Below are 26,342 nucleotides of genomic sequence, written 5' to 3' on the forward strand. Positions count from 1 at the left end.
GCAGGCTAGATATAGTAGCCCCCATGCAACATTGTGTGGAAAGTATTTCATTTTAATAATCAATAATAATAATAATGAGATCCTTTATCCAAATGAAACACCTGGGGCAGTAGACTGAATGGGGGAATGGACCCACAGGTTAGGGACAAGGCTGGTAACCTAATTTGGCCAAACAAGGATACTTTTCAAATTGTAATAAAAGAGAGGGGGGGAAAGGAAAGAACCTTAAAATAACTATTTTCTTGAAAAAGTCAAACAGCCATTGAATATACGAAAGTTTTTTTTCAAGTTTAAACTGAAATAAGATGAAAGATGAAAGTCAACCTCCCAAGGTAAAATTTAAGCCACGTTGAACTTAACACGAAAGCAATGGAATGTACCATTCTGCCTACGGGTGACTCATTTTAATGGGCTGGTCCTGAAGCGATGCCCCGCCCGAAGGAAAAGAGAATGGTCATGCGTAGGAATGGAGGGCCGTTCACTAAGGTTGTAAGCAAGGCAAGGACAAAAGGTGGGACAATGACTCCCATCTCTCGTGCCCAGAGCAGTTGCAGCCCGCCCCGGTGGGTCGTTTTTCTGCTTAAAATTCAAGGAGGTCGTGGCTGCGTGGTGATTTCGTCCCACAAGTCTGAATAGAATAAAATAGAATTCTTTATTGGCCAAATGTGGTTGGACACACAAGGAATTTGTCTTTGGTGCATATGCTCTCTGTGTACATAAAAATACAAGATACATTCGTCAAGAATCCTAAGGTACAGCACTTAATGATAGGGTACAAATAAGCAATCAGGAAACAATATCATATTTGTGTTCGACTTATTCAAAATGAACAACACAGAGTACTGTTTGCTTAATTATTATTTTTTTCATACCCGGCCAAATATATTCCAGTAATTTTCATTAATATTTCCTTAAGCCTTTCCCCACTGTTTTCCAACTGGGGGAATGCCCTCTGCTGAATTCTCCATTTCTCCAGCGGAGGGCGCGAGAAGAAACCTCTCTAAACTCGCGGGAGTCCTTAGCACCGCGGCACCGAAGTCCTTATGGGCCAGCGAACCTTCTGCCCTGGCCTTTCGGGAGTCGTAGTTCTTTGCCTCCCGCGGTACGTTACTAGCGTGCCCCTGAATCCCCGAGACTCTTAAGTTTTCCAGCAGGTTCCTGAAAGGGAGGCGCGCGAAGCATCATGGGACTCGTAGTTCACCCCTCCTTTGTCACAAAGCGCCTTAGCTGGGCAAGCGTGGCTCGCCAGGACTCCAGCTCCCAGAGGGAACGGCGGCGCCAGCGGCAGCGGCACTCGCTTGGCGGGGGCAAGAGAGCGAGTGATCAATCACGGAAAGGAAAATGGTGGTGGAGCGAACGGCGTGGTTCCCCTGTGAGGCAGCGACCGTACCCGTCGATCCACAACGTAGAGGCGCCGCCCGGTCAGAAACCGTCTCCTGATAACCGCTCGGTTTAGCCATGCCCCGATCACGCCGGGGAGAAGGATCCCGCCGAGGCGGGCGAGGTAAGGCGCGGGCGAATGAGGGCGGCATTGGGTGGGCGATTGCCTCCTTGGGGTGGAAGCCCGGCGGGAAGCTCCCTTCCCTCGGAGGAGAGCGAGCTTTAATCGCTGTGCCCACCGGCTCGGCTTCCGTGTGGCCTCGGACGACCTGTAGCAGCTGCCACAGCGGCAAAGCCAAGGTGGAATGCCGCGTGTCAAGAGGGACCGGCGCGGGCGGAAAGCGGACCTTTTCCTCGGCTCCTCCTGACTCTCCCCAGCGCCCGGGTGGAGAAACGTGGGTGGAAGGTCAGGCGTGGTGTGGGATTCGTGGGGAAGAAATCTAAACGTGGTGGTAAATTTGCAGGGGGGACATTGAAAATGATATGGGAGGATGTCTATGGCCTGCCGGGTACTTTAACCTGAAATGCTGTTCTCCCCAAAGTCCAGCAAATAAATGCCTTTTAAAATGAAGAAGAAAAATCTCACTTTCTTGTTTTCTAGTTCTGAATCCTGATTGAATATCCTCCCCCCCCCAAAAAAATATATATATATATACGCATATCCTTTTCGTCTTCTCTTTTCATGCTTCTTAGGGGAGACTAAATGGTTTCCAGAATATAAGCCCACATAGAGATCCCTGTTTGGGAAAAATAAGTTGTGTTGAATACACATTAGTTTGTATGCATTAAAAGGTGAGCTATGGTGGGCTATTGCGGGCCACGTGGCCTGAGTGAGAATGCCTCCTCTAACATCTGGAAGCAAGGAAAGGGTGGCCACCTCTTGTGCTGTGACACAAAACTAGCTGGTAGTGTGACTGACAGACAGCCCAAAGTCTATTGGTGTTTTAAGCTGTGTGAAATAAAGCAAGTTTGATAGAATAAGAGAAATACTTTTCACAGGATCTGTTGCCATTGCATAGTTGCCTATGTACCAAATCTTCTGCTGTTCATGTGCCTGTCTAATTTTGCCTTGTTACTAGAAAAACAATGCTGGAACTTGAGTTACAACTGCCGATAGTATCACTATTATCTAGTTGAATCTGCTGTTGGCTGCTGGGAACAAATAACTTTCCATGTTCACTTTTCATCTCACTGATTTATCCTTCTGTTTTGTACTTTGATTTTTTGTAAGTGAGACAGTAGCCACGTCCACAGTTATCAAGAAGTAATGCTTGTATTCTTGTTGTATAAAGAGGATTACATTGAGACATGCTGACTTCATAGTTAAACATTTAACACTTCATTCTCTGTGGCCCAGATGCCTCAGAGAAAGCAATATTTGCCAGCTCTGTAGTATTTCTGCTGTGGTCATCAAATGTTTATTTGGTGACCATTGTATTATCTCACGTAGTTTCTGTGCATTGCTGTGTACAAAATTGAAATAACTCACAAATACTAACGGCTTTTGTGCACAGAAACCCAGAGTGAGAATATGAGTGATGAAACTTTCACCATGAGGTGAAAAATGGGTATCTAGTTGGTTTCACACATTGCATTAAACCATAATACTCTGGTTTTGATTTAGTGTGACATATGGACACAACCATGCTTTGTTCTAGAAAATATGGTTAAAAGAAACCATGGTTTAATCTAAAATGAGAGGCCTTTGAATCAAATGGAAAGGAAATACATATAGTCTTTGACTTACAACCACAATTGAGCCCAAAATTTCTGTTGCTAAGCAAGACAGTTATAAGTGAGTTTTGCCCCATTTTATATACCTTTCTGGTCACACTTGTTAAGTGAATTGCTGCAGTTTTAAAGTTAATTACACAGTTAAGCGAATCTGACTTACCTATTGATTTTCCTTGTCAGATGGTTGCAAAAGGTGATCACATGACCTCAGGACACTGCAACCATGATAAATACATGCCTTTTGCCAAATTTTGAACATGTGACTGTGGGCATGCTGCAAGAGTTGTAAATGTGATAAATTGTCATAAATCACTTTTGGAAAAAGTGCTGTTATAAATTTGAATGGTCACTAAATGAATGTTTGTAAGTTGAGGTCTACATGTATCATTATAGAAGACATGATGCTGGCCTTCCTATTATTCAACACTTAGATGTAACCTAATTACTACATCTCATTCACCCTTGCTTCCCTTTTTTATGTAAAGTAATATTACTTGGATTTTTAGTCCATTGGCTGGATTCATCTAACAAAGTATACCAAATATGTCTAGCTTCTGATGGAAATTTTTGTGTACAGTAAATGCAGCCACAGATTGCCTTATTTTTCAATGTGGTTAATTTGGTAAACTCATTCAGCTGACTATGGGGTATTCTATTGTGTTGTGCAAACAGAATAAGGATCTTACGTTGAATTAAGGAATTGTCAAAAAATAGTCTAGCATGTGTTGTAATTCAGCAGGTCAGTTTTACCTTGCAGAAGGCCATATTCTTATCTAAGAGGCCTCTCATTGTAGAAAAGTGAAATTTTTCAGACAGTGCAGTTTTTCTGATGAAATGAAAGCAATGACATTTATCATGTGTGTCTTTTCATCAGGCTAAAAGAAAAGCAACGTGGCATGCTGATCCACCATAGAAATGTCACAAAATCCTCCTGTAATGCATGAAAGTAAACATGACGTAGTTGGCTAAGCTCCATGAATCGAGCTGGTTCCAAGGCCACCCAGCTACTGGTGCCCCTAACACTTAGCATAAATTCTCAGGGGACTTTCCAGCTAGACAACTGCATACAGTACTGGCTGGTCGGTCTCCTCTCTATTTAGTATTATTTTATAATGTCCTCTATTAAAACCTGGAGTGCTTCCTTTGAAACACTTTGCTAAGTGCTGTTCATGGATGCGTTCTGCAGTTAGGAGAAGTTCAAAAGACATGCAGTCTTTGGACCCATCTTTCCCTAGGAGAAAAAACAGGAGCCATCTACAACATTCATTGCAATGACTGCACACCAACAAGCAGTCAAGACACAATATTTCACAACATATGGAAATATCCTTAGTTTTAGTCAGGAAACTGTGACCGTCCTAGACAGGGTGGATTTGATTTAAATCAAGTCAATTTAAATCACAATTTAAATCACTAGTAAAAAGGCTTGATTTAAATCAAGTCAATTTAAATCACAATTTTTAAAGAGCAACTGTCATCTCTGTCCCGCAGCGGCTCCTTCTCTGACCCTCTGTTGCCTCACCGACATTCCCAGTATTGCAGAATACACAGCCTCATGCGACATAACTAAGCCCCATTTCATGCTGAATAAACTAAAGTATTAATGTATCTTAAATATAAAACTATCTTTAGATAGATTTTGACTCCAAAAGCATTTTATTAAAATAAATTTGATTTAAAAAAACTGATTTTAATTTTTAAAAATCCAATTTAAAATTTAAATATCTGATTTTTTAAAAAAAAATATCGATTTTTATCCACCCTGGTCCTAGACCAAGACATGTTCAGAAATGCTAGGAATTTCTAGAAGCTTGGCACTCTTGACAGATTAGCCATCAATAGACACATAGACATAAATAAAATCTATATACTATGCAAAAGATACAATCAACAAGCCAAAAAGGGAACAAAAAGACCAAAACACCTCCCCACTAGCAATCAGCACCCACTTGAACACAGATTAACTCCAAGATTAACATCAGACCAACGATCAAGTCAACAATATCCCAATCAAGGATCTGCCAGCAAGCAAACAATAAACTACCCAACCAAATAATCTCTAAGAGCACCCTCACCAGCACTGACACGGCAAGCCACTGGAATATAAAGTGAGAGCAAACTCCACTCCTTACTAGCCCTGATGATGTTATCTAATTTGGGTAATGAAGCATCTGCAAAAAAACAAGTAAGCTCAGAGAGCACCAAGGACCCCTCATGTCAACCCTGGGCTACAGATATTCTCCTTTATATGTACAACATCTTTTGACAGACTGAGCTTTCAACTAGCTGGTTTATTATTTTATAAAACTAAAAAACCCCCACCAGGGATCAAAATAATCACAGTTCTCCATGCTCTGGTACACGAGTGTCAAACTCACAACATCACGTGACGTTTCGCGATGTTTTTTTCCCTTTCTGGAGCTGGGGTGGGCATGGCATGATGCAATTGGCCCACGGGTTGCCAGTTTGACACCCCTGCTCTAGTATCAGGTAGTAATAGCTCCTAATTTTCATTGGGTGTATGGCTACTTTTGAGGACTTGGTTTAATACACAACAGATAGGCTGCAAACCTATAAAAAAGCATTTTTAATTAATTGTTTTCCCATGTCTTTCTAGGCACAATTCAAAATTATCAATCATTGTGCCAAGGATGCTGCCCCCCTTCAAATCTGTCAATTTCTTAAAATTACCTGGGGCCACCCTTCTTTTAGGTTTGCACACTTGTGGGATTCTAGGTGAATGGGGACTTCTTCTCTGGTAGAATCCTAACTGGAATATCCTCCTTCAATAGGCATCTAGCATTTTACGGTTGGTCTTTTAGGGTTTTAGCAGGTCATTGTATAGTCTATATTGAACTTTCTTCATAGATTATTTTCTGCTGATGTATTTGAAAATCACTACTTAAAAAAATTGAGTACATTCCTTTCTAAATTGCCAGAGCCTTTTTACACTAACATTGCCTTAAAAACTCTGTTCTGAATGTTCTCCCACTCTCCATCTGTTGTGACTTTTTTCCCCTGCAGTCTTATTTTCAACTTCCCTCCCTCTCTAGGTTCTGTGTCCTCCTATACATATAATAAGACATTTCTGAGTTCCCTTAATTGCAGCTTGTGTGGTAGTCTTTATCTCCCCTGATTTCACCTTTGAGAATCTTAGCAGAGACCACTAGGCAGACCAAACAGCAGTGAAGACGCTGTAATGCCAATGAAATGGTTCTCAATCAGTAGACAAATTGTTCAATTCCCCCAAAGGTTTCCATGAAGCCATGGAGGGGAACTAAATACATGCTAAAACCATGGTCTATGGGTGATCCACCTTGAAATGAAATGCTGATATAGGTTCAGTGAGGACCATTCTAATATATCCTGTTTCCCCGAAAATAAGACCCAACTGGAAAATAAGCCTTAGCATGATTTTTCAGGATGCTTGTAATTTAAGTCCTACACCAAAAATAAGCCCCAGTTAAGATTGTCAGCCAGATGGATGCATTTAGTGCCATATTTTCCTGAAAATAAGTCCTAACCAGAAAATAAGCCCTAGTGAGTCTTTTGTAGCAAAAATTAATATAAGACCAGGTCTTCTTTTTAGGGAAACAAGAGTACATTGGACAACCACTGATTCCCCCCCCCCCCTCAGTAGGACCAAACCTGATTTTCCAATAACTGCAAAAATCAAGATGCTGGTTTCTTTTGGCGTGTGTTAGCAGGCTGTTTGCAAGTGCTCACATTAAATACAACTTCAGTTGCACATGTGCATCAGGCTAGTCCTGCTGTTAGTTCGTGGTTCTTGCTCTTTGTCTGGATTAGAAATGCCAGGTCACCTCTTGGTGATTGACAGGCCCTACTGGTATAGCATAGTAACTCCAGCTTCCCTTTGTCCCAGGGTGGCACCAAACAGCCCTGTTTGCTTTGGGACCCACCTGTGTGCTCAGTCACATCTGGCTTCTGCCACTGGTCGGCTTTCTGCTGTGTCATCTGGAAAGCTAGAGACCAGTAACCCTTCAGTGACACTCCCTTGATGTTGACTGCCGACTTCTATTTAGGGAGATGAGTAGAGTTTGATGTCCCAGCTACATTGTTGCTAGGGATAGGGGTTAAATTACATTTCCTGTTCCCAGGCTTCAAGTCTCATGCTTTTGGGTCTTCTCTGCTACTTGATCATGCTGAAAAGTAGAATTTGGGTTGCCTTATCCTGAACTTGTTTGTAGGCTGTGTCATCTTTTCCGTCTGGTGGAATAACCTCTGCTCCCAAAAAGAAACTCCACATTTAAATATTTTAATTGAAAGCTACATGAACAGGCCCACCTGTGTAACAATAGCCTCAGTTTTAGGAGCCTTTGATTATTATTGGTCTTCCTTTCTGGGCTTGCTTATGAAGCAGACTGTTGAACCCAAGTATGCTTGTTCTTCACAGTTCATATCCCTTCTTGTTATGCTAGAGTGATAATATCTTAATTATTGCAGGCTAATCACCACCCGTGTGTTGGTCCTTGTGTAGCTTGATTTATCACGGTCTAACAAGGGAAGACTAGCTGGCTCAGCACAAGAGTTGGCTGCCTTCCCAGCTGCCCTCCAGCCTGACTTCTCCATCAGGCTATCTAAGGTGAAGCGCTCATTCAAATGCAGTAACCAAGCAGACTGGAGATGCTTCCGAGAACATTTCTTGGAATACGGATGCTGTAGTGTTGACTGAGACAGACGACTAAAATTAAAATACCTTTGCTGCTTTATTTAAATAAACATGTTGCATCATGAGATTAACTGGCTTAAAACTAGGTCACACCTTCCGGATGCTGCACTTGGCACAAGTGCCCTTCAAGTGCCATGTGTATGCTTCACCTTAATAACCTGTAATAAGTCTTCAAGTATGATATGGGAGGCTAGGAGCAGGTGTTGTCCTTACTTCTGATATCCGCTGTTGAGCTCTTATACTTAGCTTTCCCTGAGGCCAGCTGAGGTGACACATTTTCTCAGGCAGCTAAGTAACGTTGGGGCCATTTTAGTCTACATTCCTGTCAGCTTCTCTGTCAGAGGAAATTGATTGATGTGACTGCAGGAGGCAGGCGTGGCTTTTTGACCTGGGTGCCCAAATGATGGAAATTCTACAGCCAGAATAGTTGGTTTCTTAGAAGTTACCATATTTTTCAGACTATAAGACGCACCAGTGTATAAGACATACCAAGATTTCAAAGAGGTAAGTAAGGAAAAAAATTTTTTTGCCTTCCCTCAGCCCCAAGCAGTACTCTGCAGGCTTCAGCAGGGCTGGGGGGAGACAAAAACGCCTGCATTTTTGCAAAAAAAAATAATGGTCGGTTTTTCGCAAAAATGTGATGCGGGGGCAGGTTTTTGGAAGGCCAAAAATGGCTGTATTCGATGTATAAGACACACCAACATTTACATACTCTTTTAGTGGGGGAAAGGTGTGTCTTATACTCCAAAAAATACGGTATGTAGTGATCACCCCAGATCTAAAAGGGTGATTATCTGATCCCTGAAGTCTAAAAGCATTAAGATCTTCCTTCTCTTTTAAGTCTACTATTTGCTTATTGGGACTAACTTTTTAAGGCTGATGCTTTATTCCTGCATTTTTATTTTTTGTTTTTAGTACTACTTCTACTACCTTAGAAACATTTACCACATAGCTCAGATTCTGAACAAGATTATTTGTCATCATACGTTTACCCCATGGGGACATTTATATGGGTGTTGAGCAAAACCCTGGTCCTTTAAAGTCAGAGAAAGAGGTGATTGGGTTTCTCCTTGTTTTTTCCTTCTTCTTTTTTGCGGTTAGTACCAATTATCTCTTAGTCCAGGCCTTCATTATTTATCAGTAGTGTGCCAAAGCTGATAGGGCTAGCTTTATTCAAAGGCCACTTGCAGGCTTATTGCTGTCTGCTTGTAACAGAGCTATGTGGGACTGTAAAGAGATGGGATGGCTTTTCTTCTGGCTTTAGATGAGTAGAAAAAAATGATCTGCCACCACTGCGTTTTTAAACCTTCTCTGGTTGTAGGGTTGTTTTTCTTTTACACCAGAATGACTGTAGATTGATTGATCATTAACTGTTCTGTCTTGTGTTAACTTTTGGGACAAATATTTTATAAAATTATTACAGATTGGAAGGGGAAATTATGGGATGTTATTGAAAGAGATATATCATTTGGGGGAATGTACTTTTAAAAAGAGGAAAGGGACCACAGGTTCTGCATCCTGATTTGGATCTTAAGTACGTGTGGTTCCAGAACTAGCCTTGGTGACTTTTATGTTGATATATTGCTTAATTTTGCTTGTGATATCAGTGTCAGTAGCTTTCGTAGTTTATTCTTTTGTGTGTGTGACATGGGTAGCTGTTTGTATCGCCCTTAAGCTTGGAGTTGACTTGGTTGATCATTTGTCTATGCGGTATTATTGTAGATTCTAAGGTACAGTAATTGCCATTTCTTGATTTAGTTCTAAAGCGTAATATAAATATTAATGTTATTGATGAAAAGAAGAAATGCATTAATGGTAAGAATAGAAAGGAAATATAAATCCTGATATGCCTCGCAGGTCATATACCTCAACCTTCACCAGTCTCCCTTTCAATATGATGGACACATGCTAATTTATTAAGCATTCTTAATAAACTGAAGGTGTATGAATCCAAACAACCATGTTATCTCTGAATTAAGTTATTCCATCTAAAAAACTCCAAAGGAGCTTTTCAGGTACAAATATATGTTGCAATAGTTATCTTTTAGTCATCTTTTAGCAGGTTAGTGAGTTCTCCTATGAAATAGTGAAAATAATATTACACCTCTTGATTTTTTAGATTTCTGATCAGGGATGGTAACATTTGTGGTGGTCTTGTGACTAGCTTGTCGTGATTATATGTACATCATGATAAATTATTTCTTGGCAAATTGTGTTTCCCCTGGAATAAAGATAATGCACATCACATTCTCCAGATACAACATTTGCTAGACAAGTTCCGAATCCATTGTAGGTGATCAGTTGTGATCTTCTTCCTGTTTTCTTTAGGTGCTCGTAGCAACCCCAAGATGGAGTCTCCAGCAAGTGATGATGAAGCAGCTAATGAAGTCCTCAGTCATTACAGCAGTGCCAGTGAAAGTGCCAGTATAGCTGAGGAAGTGACTGGTGAGTGGCGGCAAAAGATGGTTTCAAAAGCCTGGTTGTTCTATAAACTGAAAAAGCCATAGACCACATTTTTTTTCTAATCTAGCATACAGATATGTACAGGATTAACTTCAAGTGTTGAATTGTCAATGAAATTCCATAACGCAAAAGCTTTGGTTATATAAACGCCTTTTTAATCTACAAACCCAACACAATGTATTTTTGTTATTGGCAGGCAGCCTTTGCTTCTTTTTAATAAATTGAGTGTGTTTTAGGGGTGTAAAAGAAGCTGATTTCATAAAAGAGAGGTTGTTAAATTTTTAGCAAATACTTCCACTATGTGTTGAGGTTCTCCAGACAGTGAGGTTTATTAAAAGCTAGCGCTTTTGAAAAGACACAATTACTAAAATAACATTGTATTAACACAAACAGAATAATTCAGAAAGTTGATGAAAAGATAATCTGGTGTGTAGCAATGATAAAGGTACCATATTTTTCAGTCTATAAGACGTACTCCCCCCCCTCCCCGAAAGTGGGTGGCAATGTCTGTGTCTTATAGAGCGAATGTTGCTGAAGCCCTGCCCACCTGCCGGCCCCCACCCTTCAGCCTCTGCCTTCCAGATTGCCAGTTGGATCAGGCTCCTGGAATACTGCCAATCAGATGTTCCAAGCTGCGGGGATCACCGCCACTGCGCCCCCCATTTTTGGCCTCTGTGTACCCCATTTTCAGCCTCTGCACATCCTGTTTTCAGCCTGTTCCGAACAGCAGCGGCGATAGGTGGCTATTCCCTTGAAACAGGCTGAAAATGGGGAAATGGGGTGCACTTCGGGGGCGATGGCGGTGATGAGAGGCAGCGATCATCGCAGCCTGGAACAGCTGATCGGCGGTATCCCGAGAGAACAATCCCAACTGCCAATCAGCTGCTCGTGCTAAATCAGGCTGTGCTGAAGTTGATCAGGCTGTTTGCTGCAAGGAGGCAAATTGCTCAGAGGCAGATTTTTTTTTTTCCTCCCCAAAAGCTAGGTGTGTCTTACGGACTTATAGTGCAAAAAATATGGTAAATGTTGGAATTAAACATCAGGGCTCTAAAAATGCCTTACATGGAATTTATTACACAAGCTGATGGCCTGAATGACTTTCAGCTGAATGATTTTTTAAAATGTAAGCATTTTTTTGCTATTATTACAACCTTACCCGTTACTAATTTCATCTGAACTAATTCTTTTAAAACAAGAGCACAGCTAGAACAATGTGTAGTTCAAGAACTGCCAAAAGCCTATCAAACAAGTGTGTGGAACAAAAAGCTTGTTGAACTGCTAGGATAAAGAATCCTTTTTGCAGTTCTGCCAGTACCATTCAGACCTGATTTCTAGCGCTGGTCCTCTTTATTCTAAGGTTGCAGGAATTCCAGGTTCTGAGTTTGGCTGGTCTAGTACAGCTTTTATCTTTTTTCTTTTCTTCTGCTGCTTTTCTCAGGAGGGGAAGCAGTAGATGAGCAAGCACAGCAAGAGGAGATGGAAGATAAATTGAAAGAATGCATTGACAATGTGATGGACAAAAGGTGAGATACATATACCTTTGGGTGCCGAGAACCAAAACTAGTATTTTTGTCCAAAATATCTAAAATATTGTCTTTTGAAATGAACTTGCTAATCCTTTGATGTAAGTAGACATTCACATTGTCTTTGGTAACCATAGACATGTATTATTTTCCAATAGCCTTTTCATCATTTTATCTGATTTAGCTGCACCACTATAGCCAGTTTAATGATGGCTTCATCTTCTGCCCCATCTTGGAGAGTGAGGCAGACTGAGCAGCTGGTGGACTGATCAGGTGATATCTGAATTTGACACATCAGTTCTTCCACAGGCTCCTGTACCTTCTGTCTGGGGTTCATAACTGGTGGAAAATAAAATTGGACAGAGCAATATCAGTCACAAATTTAGTCAGCATCAAATGGGCAACTCTGCCCATGGTTTGCTTCTCCATTTGGAGATTGGGGCTGTGGCGTGGATTCTGATTTCGTTTGGCCCAAATACTTGTTTGGGGCAAGGTCTAAATTTAAAAGAATCGTCTTGATTGTGTAGAACTTTGTTTCTTGAAAGTCAGAAGTAGCGTCGGTGCATGCTAAGAACAATTCTCCATGCAACAAGGTGGGGGCATAGAAGAAAGAATAGTGGGAACATTTCTTAAACTCAGAACTGTATATATTTTTCAGCCCATTCACTTACTCATGAGAGATTAAGTTCTGTGCATGTTTTTTACCTTCATGAAATTCTATTGTCATTTCCTGTTTTGAGCAGTTTTTTAATAGTTTCACTTCTGGCAAATATCTGAAATTAAGGCTTGTACCAATAGAAGATAATATATGTAACTCCGGGTTCAATTGTGGAGTCTTTGGTGCTCTCTGTGCTTGGTTGTTTGCTTGCAGATGTTTTATTATCTAATTAGGTGACACCATCAGTGCTGGTAATTATGGAGTTTGTTCCCTGTTTCTATACAGTAGTTTGCTCAGTTCTTTTCACATGCATATACTTTGACATGGACATGGATAACTCATGGACAGAGTCAACTATAGTTTCAGCTGGGAGCTTCATCCTAGACCAAACCAAATCACAGAAGACTAGGGAATTCCTTGAAGCTTAGCATTCAGACTAATCAGCCATCACTAGATAAATAGAGCTAAACCACATTTACACACCCTTCAAATGAGACAATAAAAAAAAATATGTGAAGAAAACAAAAATAACCAGAACACATCCTCTCTAGCAACCAACTTCAAGATAAGCAAGGATTGATTCTAGACAACCAAGCATAACACAGTACTTTAATTGAGGAGATACGTAGGGAAAAATCATATCCTCACCTACACTGGGAGGAAAACTGCAAATAATGCAAATGATCAGCTGTCTGCAAGGAGTATAAATCTTTCCATTCCCCACCATCCAGTCAGAGCTGAAGAAGCCTTTTGGATGAGAAGCGAAACGTCTTCAAAGAAAAACCAGAAAGTCCAGTTGCCTCTTGAAAAAGCATCCTTGGGACAACCGTGACCTGGATGACTGAGAATCTCCATAGACATAAGCAGGGAGCAAACCCCGTACTCACTAGCACTGATGATGTTACTTAGTCAAGTAATGAAACATCTGCAAGCAAACAGCCAAGTTCAGAGAACACCAAAGATTCCACATTAAATCTTGGATTCTTCTTGGAGTGTTAGCCAGCTATGTCCTTTCTGATTCTCCCATTGATTTTCAGCTCTTTTGGCCCTTCCCAGCCAAGAGCTAGTCCTCCCCTATCCATTCACAGAGGATGAGCGGTATTCATTCAGGGGGCACTGCTCTCCTACTTCCCTTGTGGGTTTTTATTTTTTATTTTGTTAAATGCACACACAGGATGGGGGGATAGAGGTGGAATTAAGTATGAAGCTTCACTCAAGCTTGCTTGCACCTCCCACTTGTGTGTAATTCATTTTGCTTACATAAGACCCTGCGCTTGGAGATCCGAGTTTCCTTTTAGCACATAGGAAACTTGAAGCTTTGCCAAAATCATTACCACACTAGCCAGGCTTGGCTCGATGCAGATCCATTGAAAAGGTTTTCGCAAAAGTTCACTGAACGCTTGGCACAGCGATCTGCATGGCATAGATTGCTGCTGCCCTTATGTCCAAGCTTTTCAGTTGTGCAGAGTGAACTCTAGACAATAACTTCCCACTTCTCCTCCTTCTCCGCCTCCTTTTAACTACAACAAAAATCAACATAATCCTCTATAGGCTGATAACTTTCAGTGATTCGTCTTCATTCCACCTTGGAGCCTGAAAGAGTGAATGCTGGAGGAAATGGTTATATCTTCACACTTTGGTTCCTGGGGTTTGCCAGCTCTGCTTCTGGATAGCATTTTGCTCCCAGAAGTAAATATCAGTCTACAAAGTTTCTGGAATAATAGACTAAAGAACTATAGGTAGTTCTCAAGTTACAATGAGAATTGGGGCTGGGATTCCCTTTGCTAAGCTATTATAGCATGACATCACATGATCATATTGCATTATAACAGCAATCCCTGTTGCTGTCATAATCCCAAAACATGCAGATTGTAAGCGTGTATCCCAGGTAAGAAACAGTGGTTGGGGATAACGGAAAGCTAGGTTAAGGCCAATGCAGGTCACACATGTGTTGGGGAAGGGCTTGAGAGGCTTAGTGCAGGCCATGGTTTTGGCAGGTAATTGGCACGGAGCAGTTGGGCAAATGTGTCTGAGCGTACCCAGAATTTTTTTAATTGTTGCTGTGTGTGTGTGTGTGTGTGTGTTCCAGCATACCTCTGGAACGCCTTGAGCAATTTCAACCAAACTTGGTGCACAGATGACTTACTTTCTGGAAAAAAATAGTGTGGGGGTAAGACACCTCCAACACCCCTTGGAGTGTGTGTGTTCTGTTAAGATACAGCCTGTTGTGCCTTAAAATGGCTTCTACTGTACTGCCGTAAAATGGCTTTACTGTACAATGCAGTGAAGTTGCCATGGTAACGGCTTCACAGTACTCCACAAGGGGGCTCCCTCTGGTAAGGGGGAAAATCCAACATTAGAAATTACATTTGGTACGGACATTTTCCTCCTATAAATAAATACCCGGGCAACACCAGGTTATCAACTAGTTCATTATATTTGACTACATCATTAGCATTCGTGATGATTGAGGGGGAGGATTTTACAGGCATGGCTTGGTGTCATTTCTCAGTTTCTTTCTCTCTTTCTCACCCTCCACCCCATCACCTTTTTGCCATTCTAGTGCCAAGACCCGGCAGGTTGCCCTCGAGAGCCTGCGGCTAGCATTCTCCTCCAAGACCCTCTTTGACTTCCTGTTGGAACGCAGGCTCACCGTCACAGATTCCTTAGAGAAGTGCCTGAAGAAAGGTGAGCTTCCCAAGGTCTCAAACTTTGGGACTTGAATCACTGCAGTCAAAATACTTCAGATGCTTTTAGTTTAACGGCATAATTAAGCATCTGCTTCACTTCCTCCCATTGTAAATCATTTGGACTTGAAATAGTGTTAATTGATTGCTTTGCTGGTTCTTAAGTGTGGCACTTTTTAACTTCACCCTTCCTGTAATTGGACACTTGGAACTAGGAAAAATACTTAACGTATCAAATGTGATCTCACCAATCATTGCAAAGATCTTGTAAAGATAAGTTGGTTTCAGACGCTGTGGAGATGGAAGATGAGGCTCACCAGTGAAATGTTCAGCAAGAGCTCCTGTCTTTTTCACGTTGTCTTAACTTTATTCTCTCAAGTGTCCCTGCTTACTCTGTGAACCTGGGAGGTGGTATCCTTTGGGGGAGGCTCAAGTTAGCTTTGTAATAGCCATGAATGCAGACAGATATAACTGCCATTATCAAACTGGAAATAGAAGCCAATAATAACATGGCATTTCTCCAAAGTAATGGCAAGCCTCGCTTTTAATTGCTTAAGAATTTTCTGAGAGGGGAATGAAGCATCTTTCAAAGCAAAAGGCGTCTTACGAAAATCATAAGCTGATTTTCTTCCATCTGTGCTACATTAGTGTAGAGATGTATAGGATCTCCTGTCTTTGTTGGAATAAAACATGTCCCATATTAATGTTTGGATTCATTTACATCAGACATGCATGCGTCTGTGGCCTTGGTTTAGCTCAGTGCTTCTCAATTATTTTCTGTCATGCCCCCCCTAGGAAGAAGAAAACATTCCCCCCCCCCCGCGCGACTGTAAATAGTATCATTTGTCTAGTATCATAGCACACCGGTCTTTCCTTGTCTCCCACCGTAGTCACATGCTTTCTTTCCTCTTTCCCTCTTACTTGTCTATCCTTCCTTCCACCCTCCCTTCCTCCTTCCCTTCCTTCCTGCCTCCCTTCCAGTTCCCTCCTTCCTCTTTCCCCCTGCCTGCCTGCCTTCTTTCCCTCCTGCTTATCTATGCTTCCTTCCTTCCTTGCACCTCCCTCCCTTCTGCCTGCCTGCCTTCTTTCCTCTTTCCCTATCCTCCTATCCTTCCTTTCTCCCTCCCTCCTTCCCTGCCTCCCTTCCAGTTCCCTCCTTCCTCTTTCCTCCTGCCTGCCTGCCTTCTTTCCCTCCTGCTTATCTATGCTTCCTTCCTTCCTTGCACCTCCCTCCCTTCTGCCTGCCTGCCTTCTTTCCTCTTTCCCTATTCTCCTATCCTTCCTTTCTCCCTCCCTCCTTCCCTGCCTCCCTTCCAGTTCCCTCCTTCCTCTTTCCTCCTGCCTGCCTGCCTTCTTTCCCTCCTGCTTATCTATGCTTCCTTCCTTCCTTGCACCTCCCTCCCTTCTGCCTGCCTGCCTTCTTTCCTCTTTCCCTATCCTCCTATCCTTCCTTTCTCCCTCCCTCCTTCCCTGCCTCCCTTCCAGTTCCATTCTTCCCTCCTTCCTTCTGCCTGCTTGCCTTCTTTCCTCTTTCCCTCCAGCGTGTCTGCTTTTCTTTCCTTCCTTCCACCTCCCTTCTGCCCTCCTGCTTTCTTTCCCTCTTGCTTGTCTATCCTTACTCCCTCCTCCCCTCCCTCCCTGCCAGCAGCTCCTCCAGCATCCCAGCTGGAAGCAGCAGCACAACAGTCGCCATTACCAGGGGCGAAGGGGTGGCGGTGGCAAGATCGGGCGACCGCCGCCCCTTTGTCCCTTCCCCAACAGCGGCTGTTGCGCTTCCGCTTCCAGACGGAATGCTGGCGGTGGAGCTGCTGGCGGGGAGGCGAGCTACGCGGTGGCGAAGACGGGCGGTCCCATGCTTCCCTCCCTCCCACCCCCGCCCGAGCAGGCTTCTTGCACAGCTCCAGCCCGCGGCTCCAATGAAAATCCACAGTCCGAAGTGCTGCCACTTCCAGGCGGGATATATTATGCCTCGCCCACGCCTTCGCCGCCGTTGCACCCAGATGGAAAGGGAGCCTTCGCGCCCCCCTTTACGGAGCCTCGCGCCCCCCCAGGGGGGCGCGCCCCACTATTTGAGAACCGCTGGTTTAGCTTTTGACATGCTCTTTATGTCCTGCAAGTCACTCACTGCCTTAAAATAAATAAATAAAATGAGATTTGATTGTGCCTATACTGAAAAGGAGACCACATTGTCCCCACAGTTTCCTTTTGCTTCCAGTGTCTGGTGTTTGTTGTCTGCTTTTTCTTTTTCTGGGGTGGAGGCCCTGAATAGTTTTGTATCTGTTCTCCCTGCCAGGTAAAGGGGAAGAGCAGGCCCTTGCTGCTACTGTTCTTACACTACTGTGCCTTCAGATGGGCTCAGGGCCAGAAGGTGAGGAGATCTTTCGCAGTCTGAAGCCGCTCCTCATCACCATCCTGACTGACTCCTCGGCCAGCCCTGTTGCTCGGCAGAGCGTGAGTATTGCATTTTTCTCGGGTTTGCAGCAAAAGGAGATGCATCAGAATCCTTACTCTGAATGATTTCACCTTTCCTTCCTTCCTTCTCTTATTTTGTCTCCCCACTGACAGTGTGCAACCGCTCTTGGGATGTGCTGCTATATTGCTGCTGCAGATATGGAGGTATGTCAGTGTTTCTCCGTGTTTGGGCTCGCTGGTTGGAATTAGCAGGGAGCTAGTCTTGGTCTCTCTCTTATGCTGCTGCTGGGGAAGACTGCTTTAACTGGAAAGCTATGGCACTGATGATGTTACCTAGACTGGCCACGGAATGTCTGCAAGCAAAACAACCAAGCTCGGAGAACACCAAAAAAAGCCATACTTTCCCTTGCGGCTGTCTCCATGAGTCTCCTTCTTAGGTGCATTATGTGAACCTGATGTTGTTCTTCATCCAGGGTGTCTCCTAAAGAGAAACACAATTTGGAATGTGCCGACTCTTTTCATTAACAACAGAACTCTAAGGAGGTTCTGGAGAGGAATGTCAGGTTTCCCAAAAATGCCCTAATTGATTCATGAGTCTCAGGCCAAACTTCAAAAGAAAATGAGCAATTTATTAGGAGCATTTATTTTGGGAAGATCTTTTCGCAGTCAGATCTTAGCCTTCTTTAAATTACAGCTGAGCTTTACCCCTGTTCTTTCCCTCCCCTCAGTCTGCGTCATAAATCATTCCCCAATGAGGTGCACCCCTCCCAAGTCTGCTGCGGTAATCTGAGATCTGACTCTAGCCAAAAGTATGCGTGGAATGCGCTCCCCCCCCCCCCCGCTTCCTCAACCTGGCACGGATATGTTTAATGTTCTATTAATTCCTACCAAACTTCTGGAATAGAGTGGGAAATGGTATTCTGTCAATGTAGTAAGCATCATTTTTATAAAGAATGTTAGATTCTATTTTTATAAAGAATGTTAAATTCTAAGAGGAATGTCTGTATTTTTAAATTTTATTAAATATTGATGCTGTCCATCTCCCTACAAGGTGACTTTTTATACTATATTAGGGGGTCTGTTTATTGGTTCCTTTTTTATCCTGCTTTTTTGGAGCTTGCAGTGACTTAGTTACTGTATTCATTTTATCCCCAGAGCAACTCTTTAGGATAGATTAGGTCAAGAAACAGTAACTGCCTCCAAGTACCTGATGAAATTCACAGGACAATGTCAATCGGCTCTTCCTCAAAGTAGACAATCATGTGAATCATGTTGTGTACTTATCCATCATGTACCAGGAGCTTTCAAGATGTATGAGACCACCTCTTTAATCCCAGTGTTATCTGGGAAAATGAAAGCTGAGGTCCACCACATCTGATAGACACTAGATTGAGGAAGTGTAAGTGTCCATCATGCCACACGGACTATTTGGAAGGCATAGTGGTTGGGACTTAAAATGAGCTTGTTGAATTCCTGTCCCTAAATTTTGCCAAGTGTAGATTAGCTGTTGGACTAGTCAATAGTTGTCAGGATCTGGAAACCATCACACCCTGACCCCTAATACAGTAACTAGAGCTTGTTTAACTTGTTGCGTTTTTATTTGTGAGAACTGACTGGTTGTTCTACTTTCTTCAGGACTTGGTAACCAGTCTGGTCTGCCTGGAAGGTATCTTTGGCACTTCATGCAGCAAGGATGCCAGCTTGGCACCCACCCACCACAATCCTCTACTCCAGATCTTGCATTGCAATGCTCTTCAGTCTTGGTCGCTGCTCCTCACCATCTGCCCAAGCACCCAGATTAAGAAGATCCTGGATGAGTGAGTTGATTGAGCTTCTCAGGCAGTATTTCATTCTAACTGGCCTATAGAAACCAGGATTTAGTGCTTCACTGTAGAGAATCCACAATTGGCTTTGCCTAGATCTTCTAGATGCAGAGAACAGGATGATTGTTGCAAAAAAGTTATAGCAGCAACCTCTCTGCAAAATAGCTGAATGATTATGATGATTCTTCCCTTTATTGTTTTGTTAGTCATCCTTAACTATTTCCTTCCACAGACATTTACCTAAACTGCCTCTGATGCTCTCCAGTGATAATGTCAACCTGCGGATTGTGGCCGGTGAAACAATTGCACTTCTATTTGAACTGGCCCGGGACATAGAGGTACGAAATTGCTATTCTGACTCTTTCAGGTATATATACGTATATGCACAAAGACATATAATTCTGAATTGAACATTTTCCAGTCAAGATGCCTTATAGATCCATTGTGTTCAAAATAATGAAGTATTAAGTATTGGTGGATAGTGAGCAATTATGGCAGGGACCCATTATCTTCTCAGGCCCATCTAGGTGCCCATTCTGGGCTTCCCAGTAGCATGTCCTAACTTCTGCATGGAGACCAACACCAGGCACTAGGCAGGCAGGTATGGTGCGTGCAACTGTGTAAGATTTTGGAGTCACTAGGGGCCAAGCACCTGCGGGGGAATGAGCTTTAGAAGAGAAATAGCAAGAGGGAGGCGAGAGAGAGTCAAAAAGAAAGCTTGAGTGCAGGCACTTTGAAGGATGTATTTGTGGGTGAGGCTTGAGGGGATGTTTATTGCTGGGCCCACACCAGGAGGGAGTTGATAAGAGTAGCAGTGGCAGAAAAACAAAGAAGAGCCACAGTGGAAGCAGATGAGACATGAAAATAGAAGTGGAGTTAGAAAGGAGAAGCAAAAAGCATGTGTGTACTCAATAGGCCCATCAGGATCTGAGGAGGAGGTGCAAAGCTAGGCCAAACCGCTCGTAATCCCAAAACGTATGCTGCAATGTCTTGAAAACGATGAGAGAAAAGTCACAAGCTTAGTCAGGAACATGGCAAAGTTGAGAATGGAGGAGCCAGGAATGAGAAAGCATGAAACTGGAGCATGAGGCTATATGCCGAAGTTGCTTCCAACAGCGAAAGGGAGTTTTTATGCGGTTTAAATCCTCTTCTCATTATGATGCACAGCATAAAGTTTTTCCTGCTCAGCAATTGCTAGCAATGAGGCACTTGGCTTGCTTGAATAGTCGACAGGTTACCACAGGTTACTCACATGATGCTTTGGGTCTGCAGAGCAGAGGGTCTGTGAAACAAGGGAGTCCCATTGCACTCAATTTGGCTGCAAGGTTTAGGTGTTTGTTACTAGAGGAAGGGCTGGCCACTGATGAATCTGCAGCCCAGTACCCAGCAGGGTCTAAACTACCTATAGTTGAAGGCTAGTCCTTGGACATGACACCCAGGATGGCTAGCAGAAGTATTGTGGTCCTTGGGGCTCATTGTAGTGGCTTGGATGAATGAATGTAGATAACTTAATATCTAACTTACTTAAGCCGAATGATCCCCGGCCAAGGCTGGAGCTTAAATTGCTCACTAGTGAATAAAAAAGCACCCTCACTCCATATTTGTGAGTCTATATTCTCATTAACAGCTTGTGTCAAATCAATAAATGCCGTTTCCTATTATTATTATTCCTTAATAAACTCTCCGTATTTTGAACATGTTTAAGTACATACTGTATTTTTCGAAGTATAAGATGCACCGGAGTATAAGATGCACCAAGATTTTGAAGAGGCAAATTTTTAAAAAAAATTGCACTCTGCAGACCTCCCCAAAACAGGTCCATTTTTTGTCAAAAAAAGGGCATGCTTAGCTTTTAGGGGGCTTGTAAAGTGCTCCTGGGGCTGGGAGGGGGGGCAAAAACGAGCAAAAAAACCAACCAGTTTTTCGTGAAAACTGGTCCATTTTTTGTCAAAAAAAGAGGGCATGCATAGCCTTTAGGAGGCTTGTAGAGTGCTCCTTGGGGCTGGGGGTGGGGGGTGGGCAAAAGCGAGCAAAAAGCCCTTTCTTTGCTCATTTCTGCCCTCCTCAGCCCCCAGGAGAACTCTGGAAGCCTCCTAAAGGCTATGCACGGCCATTTTTGTGGAGAGGTTTCAGGAGGCAAAAAAAAGCTGTATTCAATGTATAAGACGCACCCAGATTTTCACCCTCTTTTTTGAGGGAAAAAGGTGCGTCTTATACTCCAAAAAATATGATAGTATTAAAACCAATTTTAATTAAGGCAAATATAGGGGATATTTTGGGGAAATGATAACCAACCCAGCATCCACTGTAGACCTCTCATTTTTATAGGGAAGAGTAAATCAATAACATTTGAAAGAGATTGACTTATTCCTTTCTTCCCATGCAAGACGGGCTGCCTTTTGGTTAGATTGTGTCCTCTACAGTTAAGCTTAAGGTTAACATCTGTCTTCCATGTTGGCCCTAGGAGGACTTCTTTTATGAGGACACTGACCTGCTGTGCACCAAACTAAAAGCCTTGGCCACTGACAGCAACAAGTATCGAGCCAAAACAGACCGACGCAAGCAACGCTCCATCTTCCGTGATGTCCTGCATTATATTGAGGTGCCTCTTCCTGTCAGAGCTTTACGGACACTACGAAAGCTCTGCTAACTGGAACTGTGGGAGGTTGGATGGGAAATGTGTCTCAGGAGGCGTTCCCCCTCCCCCTTCTGTTAACAGGTCTTACAGCTGTTGGTTTTTCAAAAGATCCTCAAGCGCTTTTATTTCTGATCCTTACACTCTCATAATCCCAAATGTCAGAAGTCATTCAAGTGGAGGCTGGAGAATCATCTGTCAGGAATGAAGCCTCCATTTGCAGTGAGAAGGGGACCTAATGACTTGAATGTGTCTTCCAGCTGTAGTCCAGATGGTGACTGTTCACTTTTGAGGAACTGATACTCTCTGTGCATGTTAGGAGAAATTTCCTCCTTTTTCATGTTACCTAAATGTTCCAAGGCTGACGTTTAGGTATCGAAAATAGGTTCCAGTGTCTAACCTAAAATCCTATTTGTCCTGGAAAGGAGGAACAGCTGCTAGAGAGCTGAGGAAAGGTGTTGCTGCTTTGCACAGCTCCTCACTATAAGAGAAGCAAAACACAATCACAAAGCAGCTTTATGATCATGTCCATCCCAAGTAGGTGGCTGTACGATCCTGTTTTTAGGGTATCAGAGCTGTTTTGTGACTGTTCAGAGCCCTCTTTGGCAGTTCCTTGGTAAGCTCTTGCACAGTTTTAAAAAAAAATCCCATATGTTGAACCCTGCATTCACCATCCAGGAAGCCTCAGGGCTTTCTAAGCATTTGAGGAAGTAACAGAGTCCAAGGGTCACCCTTCAGTAGTGAGGTGGGTGGGGTTAACGAAAGCTCTTCTTTTGAAATCCTGAAGAACATGTTCTCCCTCTACAGAATGGGGAGTTCCATGAGGAGACCATCAAGTTTGGACTGGAGTGCATGTATGTGGACAGCTGGGCAAGGAGAAGGACATACAATGCCTTCAAAGAGGCTCTTGGTTCCGGTGTCAGACACCACCTGCAGGTAAGCAGATGTTGAATATGTGTGTGGCTTTACTGAGAGATAGTAGCTTGGGACAGCTTTGGGTAAGTGGGAAGCCAGTCAAGATGGCGAGCATTGATCCAGTCAGTCATCAGGCACCAATCTCGACTCGGTGGTGTTTAGTGATTGCTGCTCAGTTTAAATGTGGGTAGTGAAACAGGCATAAGATTTCCGCAGTGGATCACCAGAGTGTGACACAAAACTGATCTTCAGCTCTAGGGGTCTGCTTATGTCAGCAGCCTCTCCCAGTATATCATCTAATGGGCCTTCTTTTCTCTTTGCACTTCTCACCCCAGAACAATGAGTTGTTACGGGACACATTTGAACTGGGACCACCACTAGTCCTGGATGCAGCCACTGTTAAAGCGAGTAAGATCTCACGCTTTGAGAAGGTAGGTCCTCAATGCTGCCGAAAGGTTTCTAGAGGTTTCTCTTTTCGTTTCCTCAGGCTCTGGGTGGTTTTCACTGATATCAGGGAACTAAGAAGCCCGCCTCAAAGGGAAAGATGCCCCAGGGGAAAACACATTTGAAATTCTCATTTCAAGTACTATGCCGGCTATGTTTAAAAACCACGAATTGGGGGCAAAACGGAGAGGGAACTGTTGCCTTTTTGCCTTGCTTCTGAATCTTCCAGAAGCTTCTATTCCTCTGGAATAGCTTCATCCCAGGATTTGAATCACTCAGTCCTCTTGCCCTTTCGTTAGATTTGGCAAGTCTGACTGTTCGCTTTAGGGCAAAGTTTGTCTTTAGGGGGCACAGTAATATTTTGATTGTTGTCCTCAGCTGCCAACTAATTTTGAGTGGACCTAGATTGTTGGGGGCCAATATGCTGACTCTGTAAACCGCATAGAGAGGGCTGTAAAGCCCTGTGAAGCAGTATATAAGTCTAAGTGCTAGTACTAGTGTCGACATGCCTTTTTTATGATTGTTTTTAATTTGTTTGTAAGCCGCCGCCGCCCCATCGCAATTAAGATTTATGTAACCTGAAGAAATTAATGAAAATGTTTGATCTAAAGATCTTTGTGCTGTTCTAGCAAGTCTACTCTGTCCGCACTGTTACAGAATTTCCTGTTTTTTCTTTGGTTCAGAATTATGTTAATAATGGGGAATGTCCTACAAGATGTAAAAGGGTTCAGTGTTACTACAACAACAGGAAATTACTTTGGGCGTGGTAGACTTTGACCATGATTTGTGACCTCTGAGTGTTTTTAATTGGCGCTTTTCTGAGCTAATTGTGATATATGTCTCTTCTCTCTCTGGCTGCCCCAGCACCTGTATAATTCAGCTGCCTTCAAAGCCCGAACGAAAGCAAGGAGCCGTGTTCGAGATAAGCGAGCTGACGTCCTCTGAGGACTTCTTTCCTTCTCCTCTTCCTGCCTTCCATAGAAGCCAATGAACTACCACAGACCCGGACCACTGTGAACCTTGCAAGTGTGGAAAGATCCTGAGGCAGAAGCCCCCACAAGGCCACAGCCCCATTGGAAAATTGGGCTTGGGCCCTGTCCCCCTCAACACCCCCCCACCTTTCTTTGGGGGCTTTTATAGATGTACAGAATGATATTTAAATGTCTTGGATGTTTGAATTATGGTGGGATGACAATGGGCTGGCGCCATTTTTATTTTTTTAACCAAAAATTTAAACGAGGTTAGGTGGTGGGGAGATTTTTCTCTCACCCCTGCTGCTTTTTTTAAGCCAGTAATTTTTTAACCCCTTTCCCCCTATCTCCATTACTGAATGTATTAATCAAAGACTGAAACTTCTCCCTTTGCCTCCTGCAGTTGTGAATTTTCCCAGTGAGGACTTTGGTGCAGAAGGTGGTTTTAGGATAAGGTTATCAACAGCAGCCTCCAAAATGGAGGCTGTGAAAGGACTGGTTTGAGGTTGGGTGCCTTGGGATTTTCCCCTCTGGTGTTTTTGCTGTGAGAAGGATGAAATGGACTTTAGAAATCAGTGTAGATGATTAAAAGTTAGGGTTCATAGCACATGAAGAAATTCTTCTTCTCTATTGACACAGTTGGTTAATAACATTGTTGGCCAAATTCTGGTATCCTATTTATCACCACTTCTTGTTTTCTTCCTGTTCTTTGGGAGTCAGCTTTGCTCCTCACTTTATTTATTTTTAATGGGAAACTACTCTATTTTGATGACAAAAGGAGAAGCCAAACAAAGCTGGGCCTCAGGCTGAAACAAGTCATTTCCTTGTGTTTGGGGGTTTTGGTAGGCCTGAGCATTCCTCTTTTGTCCAGAGAGAAAGAATCGATCCTATTGTGAGGAGGTTCTCTGGTTTGTGGTCTGGTAAAAAAAAAAAAGCAGCAGGCCTTTGACACCACAGTTGATTTGGTTTTGTTTTTATGATTCATTTTGGAGTGGGAGAGGAAAAAAAATCCATAATGCCGTGGCAGTGGTGCTTCACTTTGTAACTACTTCATTTTTGGCTAACTTTTCACTTTGATTTTTGCCAGCCGGCTTTTGCAGATGTAATAGCACAATATTCAAATATTAGGTTAGGCAACCTTTCTGAGTCGGGCGCACATTTGTAATTTTGAAGTGTCTGAAGTACATACTGAGAAAAATGGTGACTCTAGGACATTAGTCTGTTTACAAAATGGCTGCATTGGTTAACATGATTAGTGACTTAAATTTATATGCCCAAAAGTGAATCTTATGTCCCCAACGTGTTCTCTGACACCCCAGTAGGTCATTGTGCAGTTCAAAAGTTGTCCTATAAATAAACATGGTGCTAGAACTTTGTTCTACAGCATCCCACTTTCTATTTAATTTTGAAAATATGCTTTTAAATCACACAAAACAGAACAGGAACTTGTATGGGTGCTGAGGGAGATGTCTGAGCCATACTCATACTTCCATGCACCCAGTTCTTTATCCCAGATAATTTCTAGTTCGGTACCCTATCCTGGTTAAAATCATTGTGTCTAAGCCAAAGTTGACTTAGTAGAGATGCACTAAGACATATCTTTTTTGTTTTTTAGAAACACTGAGATTGCACAGAGCATGCACATATATACAGTGCGCTAAACCTCCATGCTTCTCAGAAAACTTCATTGAAAGGAACACAAACGTAGCGCTTATGTAAGTGGTATGCAAAGTAAAAGTTAATAAGATTCATTTTTCAGAAAATCTATTTGGATTTTTGTCTAGTATGCTGCCTCCCTTGTCTGTTTTTCTCAGAAGAGAAATCTGTGTTGATCTGCTGGACTATGAGCAGCAATTATCTATAGGAATAAATTGTTGTTGTTTTTTCCAGGAGAAAGACTATTAGAAAAATGCCTCTATATTCTCAATGTCTCCTTGATAAATACTGTGTTTCTCCGAAAATAAGACAGGCTCTTATTTTCTTTTGACCCCCGAAATAAGCGCTTGG

The 26,342-nt window shown here is 42.8% G+C and overlaps 1 protein-coding gene across 2 annotated transcripts; it reads left to right on the plus strand.

Annotated features, from left to right (window-relative positions):
* Positions 1–1,203: 1,203 nt before the first annotated feature.
* Positions 1,204–25,706, plus strand: IFRD2 (interferon related developmental regulator 2). 2 transcript variants are annotated; one of them, XM_081935170.1, is made up of 12 exons: positions 1,204–1,504; positions 10,133–10,249; positions 11,706–11,790; positions 15,012–15,136; positions 17,429–17,586; positions 17,701–17,751; positions 19,183–19,364; positions 19,603–19,708; positions 21,835–21,972; positions 22,813–22,941; positions 23,256–23,351; positions 24,229–25,706. In XM_081935170.1, the coding sequence occupies exons 1-12, from the start codon at positions 1,459–1,461 to the stop codon at positions 24,307–24,309; spliced, it is 1,314 nt and encodes a 437-aa protein (XP_081791296.1). In that variant the 5' UTR covers positions 1,204–1,458; the 3' UTR covers positions 24,310–25,706. The 2 variants fall into 2 exon arrangements, with proteins under 2 accessions (XP_081791296.1, XP_081791297.1); XM_081935171.1 differs by lacking the exon at positions 1,204–1,504 and adding an exon at positions 1,675–1,786.
* Positions 25,707–26,342: the final 636 nt, after the last annotated feature.

The sequence above is a fragment of the Natrix helvetica genome, assembly GCF_964273705.1.
Source record: "Natrix helvetica genome assembly, chromosome: 1".
NCBI classification, from domain to species: domain Eukaryota; kingdom Metazoa; phylum Chordata; class Lepidosauria; order Squamata; family Natricidae; genus Natrix; species Natrix helvetica.

Coding starts and splice junctions, on each gene's coding strand:
- IFRD2 (XM_081935170.1), top strand. CDS start 1,459: ATGCCCCGATCACGCCGGGGAGAAGGATCCCGCCGAGGCGGGCGAG. Junction 10,250..11,705: donor TATAGCTGAGGAAGTGACTG/GTGAGTGGCGGC, acceptor TGCTTTTCTCAG/GAGGGGAAGCAGTAGATGAG. Junction 15,137..17,428: donor AGAGAAGTGCCTGAAGAAAG/GTGAGCTTCCCA, acceptor TCTCCCTGCCAG/GTAAAGGGGAAGAGCAGGCC.